We start from the raw sequence: 6,585 nt of genomic DNA on the forward strand, positions 1-6,585 counted from the left end.
TCCTGCGGGGGGACGGGGACGACACATTCACTGTAGGCTTGGGAAGCTGGGAGTCGTGGGTAGGCAGCACAGGGAAGAGGGCGGGAAGGAGACAGGTGAACAAAGAACGGAGGGGGCCAGGAAGGGGAGAGGAAGGAAGCGGGATCGGTGGGTGCGCCTTTCATTCTGCCTGGAAGACCAGCGCCTACAGCTGGACTATCAAGTGGATTGAAAGAGTCACTTTGGGGGCAGCGCTGCAAATGCAGAAGGGATCTTGGCCGGTTTCTAAAAAGGGAAAGTGAGTTTCCCTCTGGCAAACGCTTTCTGCCTCCCCTCTTCAAAGCTCCACATGTTCCTGCCCAAACCTGTCCTCAGCCAACCCCCCACTTAGAAGCCACTCTTGGGTTATTGACTTCTGTGTGCTTGTGTATCTGTGTTTCCCGTGTGAGGTTCCTCTCTGCGTAAAGTCTTCAAGCTGTGCCTGTGTGCGCCTGACAAATCGGCCCCATTGCCTTTCCCTCGTCAAAATTTATCTTTCCCCCCACCTCCAGTCTCCGTTGTTGTGGGTCCTGGCTGAGAGGAAAAACAGAAGACGGGGGCCATCGGTCAGGGATAGTCTACTTGAGATTCCTGCATTGCCCCAGGGGGTTGGCTTGATGACCTTCAGGGGTCCCTTCCAGCTCCACTCTTCTCTGGTGCAGGCTTGTGCAGAGTACAAGTTGGGTGCAAGGGGTGCAGCCCATCTTATGCACCGCCGGCTCGGGAAGAAGTCCCACTGATCCTGATGAGACTTGCAGGCGAGTAGATTGCTGCTGTACAGGCCTGCTGTTGAAATCAATGCTTTCCTTTTCAGAGCATGGTGAAATCCCCATGACTAAAACCTCCCCTTCCGTAGTTTCTGTCAGGAGCTTCTGTCTGCCAAGCGACACCGTAGTTTCTGTCGGCCAGGCGACACCGGCACACTTAGGGATCCGCAGAGTTTGTGGATCATGCGTGACAGACCTCAGCAACTCAGCATTTTGGCTAATCGACTTTATTTACATATCAACACACACACGGAGCACTGCAACATGGCTCCCTCTCTCTCTAGCATCAGACAGCAAAGAGAAAAAGAACAAAGGACAATAGTCCCACTTCACGGAACACAGGAACACAAACATCCTGTCGCCGTCACTTCCCACTCTGTGGAGTCAAAACATAGACAACAACCCCATGACTGCAATCATGGAGCTGGAATTCTAACCGTTTCAAGCGATGCCACAGGTTCCGCAGAATATCTCTACTGCATGGTTTAGTATGGCAGCACCTGCCCTTTGAAACTCCCCGCCTCTTGCAACAAAGCACGTGCCTTTGCTAGACGCTTTTCAGGCACCTGCTAAAAGCATTCTTGTTGAGGCAAGCATACCTAGAAGCTTAGGAAGTTGAAGTAATTTTCATCTCTTTTAATATTTTAGCTTTTGTATGTTTTAAAGTAGGATTGTTGATTTTTCTTGATTTTACTGCTGTGGTGGTTTTTTTGTTTTTTGTTTTGGTAAACCACTTTGCAGGCTTTTAAAAATAAATTTTATTAAATAAAGAAGCAATAGTAAAGGTAAAGGGACCCCTGACCATTTGGTCCAGTTGTGACCGACTCTGGGGTTGCGGCGCTCATCTCGCTTTACTGGTCGAGGGAGCAAGTGTACAGCTTCCAGGTTATGTTGCTAGCTTGTCTAAGCCGCTTCTGGCGAACCAGAAGAGCAGCGCACGAAAACACCGTTTACCTTCTCGCCGGAGCGGTACCTATTTATCTACTTGCACTTTGACGTGCTTTCGAACAAAGAAGCAATATATAGAACTAATAATAGAAATATATAGGAAAATATATCCCCCCCCATTTTCTTTATTTTTCCTTCTCCTCCTCCTGCTGCTGCTCCTCCTCCTCCTCCTCCTCGTGTTCCTCACCTGAAGAAAAAGCCAAAGAACCACCATTAAAATTGGTGCCTGGTATGTGCAACCATATGCTGTATTTTTATTCTTTTTGGCAAGAAAATGGGCACACAAGGAGGCAGCAAACCTTTGTGCCCTTCAGAGGCACATGCGCAATCTGCTACTGGTCTCTGGTCTCCTGCGCATGGGGTGGGGGTGGGGGGGGAGGCCACCCCTTCCACGTAGCGAAGGCGACCCTTGCATGGCTACCAGCTGCCCACAAAGGCGCACTGAACTGGGCTCCAGACTGTGGTGGGACTCCCCTAAGCCCCAGCCAACATGGCCAGCGTTCATCAGGGATGATGGGACTTGAAACCATTGGAAGGGAGGGCCATGTGAAGACAGGATTCTCAAACATACCTCTGGCTTGCGGCTCCTGGAGTGTTGCTGGCAACGCCTGGAGTTTCTCTTCAAGCTCCCGGAGCTTCACACGCAATGTTTGAGCTTCCTTAAATACTGTTTCAGCTCCATGCCACACCTCAGCCAAAAGAGCTGCTTTAACTCAGAAAAAGAAGGGAGCATCTGTGCATGCCATTCCGGTCAAGTTGCACCAAAGTGGGACTTGTTCATCTGAGCCCCACAGGCTGTTTTTTTTTTTATTATTGTTTGACTGGGGTTGTGTTATGTACTGAGTTGAATAGGATCCAAACTGCAGCAGTCTGATTGGTCCTAGAACAATAGGATCCAAAATGCAGCAGTCTGATTGGTCCTAGAACAATAGGATTCAGAATGCAGCAGTCTGATTGGTCCTAGAACAATGCAGCAGTATGATTGGTTGGCAGGAACCACCCAATCCTGCTCCAGATAGAAGTGAATCCACAACCTGATTGGCTTACAGTAGAATTCTGGAATTAGCCAATCATGTGCAGCCCATTGTGTAAATAATTTATATAAAGCAGATACTGTGAGGGGACTTTCATTCATTCCTCCTCACCACTATGAGCTGAATAAAGAGCATGAATTCACTTTGCGACTCTGAGTATATTTCACTGGCGACGAAGGTGGGATCCCGCTGAGCTGACTGCCACACACAGCACCGCAGCACCGCCACCTGCCGCACCGCTGCCTCGCACCGTGTATCCAGGCTTCTGCTCTGGGACACAAGGAACTCAGAATGGCAACCGACAGCAGCTTCTCGCCGTTCAACCCAGCATCTGGAGACTGGGAAGCGTACGCCTCCCATTTCACCTTCCTCCTAGAAGCCAAAGGGGTCACCGACGAAGAAGACGCCAAGAAGAGGGCGATATTCTTCAGCATCTGCGGAGAGGAGACATTTGAAATCGCCCGGGCTCTCCTTGCACCTGAAGACGTCGCTACTGTTCCATACAAAACAATAATGGAACAGCTGAAGGGGCACTTTTCACCGCAGCCCTCAGTGGTGGCTCGTCGAAATGCCTTCTACACAAAGCGGCAAGCCCCTGGGGAAACCATAACTGGGTTTGTGACCTCTCTTCACCAAGCTGCCCGGTTCTGCAACTTCTCAGAGCTGGAGAACATGCTTCGTGACCGCCTCGTCGGTGGCCTGAAGGATGAGAAGCTGCAACGACGCCTCTACGCTAAGAAGGACCTAACGTTCCAGGTCGCTCTGGAGGAGGCCCTGGCAACGGAAGCTGCCGAGAGGTCGACGCAAGAGGCACGGCCGAGCCTGCCATCCCAACCGAGGGTCCACCATGAAGACCTCACCGACGACTCAGGATCCGACAGGGAGGAGGTGCACCGAGTACAGCAGCGCACTCAAGCAGCACACAGACCACAGCTGCCTCAACGAGAAGGAGGAAACTGCGCAAGCTGCGGGGAGAGTCATGAGAGAAGGACCTGCCGTTTCCGCAACGCAGAGTGCAGGCAGTGCAGAAAATCGGGACACATCGCCCGGGTGTGTCGGGCTCAGCCCACCCGACACCAGGCATCAGATGACCAATCCAAAGCCCCAGGTCCCGGGGCCCAACGCACCAAGGCAACTCGACGGAGCTCACAGACTGCCAGGTATACCAGTTGCCCCACCCCAACGTAGAGAAAATTTATGTAGAGGTACAGATAGAGGGGGCCCCATGCCGCATGGAGCTTGACACGGGTTCAACTCTATCCATAATCTCGGCAAGGACCTTAAGGAAACTGTGTCCTACTGGGGGTCCCAAACTCAGGCCGGCCCCATTCACCCTACGGGACTTCCAGAAATGTAAGGTCCCCACAATGGGGGTGGGGACCTTCAGGGTGCAATACCGAGGGCGGACGCGGCAACTGGACTTGCTTGTGGTCAAGGGCCCCTACATTAGCTTACTGGGATTGGCATGGTTTGGACCACTGGGGCTAGCTGTCACCGGGAAAACCACACTAGCTTACATGTGGACGTGGACGCCATATGCAAGGAATTTCCAGGGGTTTTCGATGGGAAATTGGGACAGTATACGGGCCCCCCCCATTGCGCTACAGCTTGACCCCACAGTACGACCGGTCAGGCTCAAGGCCCGCCGGGTCCCGTTCGCCTTGAAACCCCGTATAGACGAGGAATTGGACCGACTCGTGGAGCAAGTAGTGCTGGAGCCGGTGCCTAATGCCCCCTGGGAAACCCCGATCGTCACACCCGTCAAGCCTAATGGTTCGGTCCGCATCTGCGCAGACTACAAATGTACGATAAACAAGGCCCTCATGGCCCATGCATACCCAGTGCCAGTGGTCAGCCATGTCCTTGCCACCCTGGCTGGGTCAAAAATTTTTGGCAAGCTGGACTTGGCCCAAGCATATCAACAGCTGCCAGTAGATGAGGCCACAGCAGAGGCACAGACGATTGTGACGCACAGAGGAGCGTTCAGGGTAAAGCGGCTGCAATTCGGTGTCAGTGTGCCACCAGGCATATTCCAGAATCTAATGGACTCGCTCCTTAAAGGGATTCCTGGCGTCACCCCCTTCTTCGATGGTGTGTTGATTGCCGGGCCCACACCAGAGGAGTTTGAGGACCGCCTCCGCACCGTTCTGCACCGTTTCCAGATGGCGGGTCTCAAGGTGAAGCGGAAAAAATGTTTACTAGGAGTGCCTCAGGTGGACTTTCTGGGATTTATGGTGGACGCAGAAGGGGTCCACCCGACTGGGGACAAGGTATGTGCCATTTGTGATGCCCCAGCGCCCAAGAGCAAGACTGAACTTCAGGCCTTCTTGGGACTATTGAACTTTTACCATTCCTTCCTTCCCCACAAGGCGGCGGTAGCAGAGCCCCTACACAGACTCCTGGACAAGCGGGCCCCTTGGGTGTGGGGCCAGCGCCAGGAGGCCGCATTCCAGGCAGTCAAGAACTTGCTTGTCTCAAACTCGGTCTTGGCACACTTCGACGAGAGGCTGCCGGTGGTGCTAGCATGCGACGCCTCACCCTATGGCATTGGCGCTGTCCTGGGGCACCAACTCCCGGATGGAAGAGAAGTACCAGTGGCGTACTTTTCCCAGACACTCAGCGCAACCGAGCGGAACTACTCGCAAATCGACAAGGAGGGGCTGGCAATCGTGAAGGGAGTAAAAAAAATCCATGATTTCTTGTACGGGCGGCCCTTCACCGTGGTGACTGACCACAAGCCGTTGCTTGGCTTGTTTGCCCCCGAAAAGCAGACCCCCCAAGTGCTGTCTCCTCGCGTCCTCAGGTGGTCAATTTTCCTTTCCAGCTACCAGTATGCACTGATTCACCGCCCGAGGAAGGCAATGGGCCATGCGGACGCCCTCAGCAGGCTACCACTACCGGGTGTCTCCGGTTATATGGACTCTGTTCTGAAACCATATGCCATCAGTGCTCCCAGCTATGTACGTGACACCACAGATTTTCTGAGGAAAATACAATCTTTAAATAATCTTCCCAACAATACTATGCTAGCTACTATGGACGTGGAATCTCTGTATACCAACATCCCACACAACGATGGTTTACAAGCTATAAGGAACACCATTTCAGATAAAACCACAGCGGACCTTGCCACCAAACTCTGCCAATTTGTCCTTACCCACAGCAACTTCAAATTCGGTGATGACCTCTTCCTTCAGATCAGCGGCACAGCAATGGGCACCCGCATGGCCCCACAGTATGCCAACATCTTCATGGCAGATTTAGAACAACGTTTCCTAAACTCCTACCCACTCAAACCTCTCTTGTACCTGCGATACATTGACGATATTTTTATCATCTGGACACATGGTCAACCAGGACACCTTTCACCAGAAATTCAATGATTTTCACCCCACAATCAACCTTACAATGAATCAATCTATGCAAGAAATACATTTTTTGGACACTACTATAAAAATACAGGATGGGCGCATAGACACCACCTTATACCGTAAACCAACTGACCGACAAACATATCTACATGCCTCTAGCTACCATACCAAACATACCAAACAGTCCATTGTATATAGCCAGGCACTACGTTACAGCCGCATCTGTTCCAATTCTACAGACAGAGACTCTCACCTAAGAGATCTACAGCAAACCTTCTCAGAACTAAAATACCCAGCAGATGAAGTTAGACAACAAATCAACAGAGCCAGACTGATACCCAGAGAGAACTTGCTGCAAGACAGACCCAAAAAAGAAAATAACAGAACACCACTAGTCATCACATACAGCTCCCAAGTTAAAACAGTTCAACGCATCATCAGAGATCT

General features: G+C 51.7%; 1 protein-coding gene across 1 annotated transcript in view; it reads left to right on the forward strand.

The window, feature by feature from the left end:
• The window catches only part of LOC309523269 (uncharacterized protein), a gene marked incomplete at its 3' end in the record, with an annotated part of 695,477 nt that extends 689,327 nt beyond the window's left edge, over window positions 1-6,150 (forward strand). Inside the window, exons 2-3 of the mRNA XM_082207051.1 lie at window positions 2,698-3,875; window positions 6,140-6,150. Coding sequence (XP_082063177.1) covers window positions 3,059-3,875; window positions 6,140-6,150 — 828 coding nt within the window. The 5' untranslated portion in view covers window positions 2,698-3,058. The remainder of the gene's footprint in view (window positions 1-2,697; window positions 3,876-6,139) is intronic.
• Window positions 6,151-6,585: the final 435 nt, after the last annotated feature.

Source organism: Podarcis vaucheri (assembly GCF_965113315.1).
Source record: "Podarcis vaucheri genome assembly, chromosome: W".
Taxonomy (NCBI): domain Eukaryota; kingdom Metazoa; phylum Chordata; class Lepidosauria; order Squamata; family Lacertidae; genus Podarcis; species Podarcis vaucheri.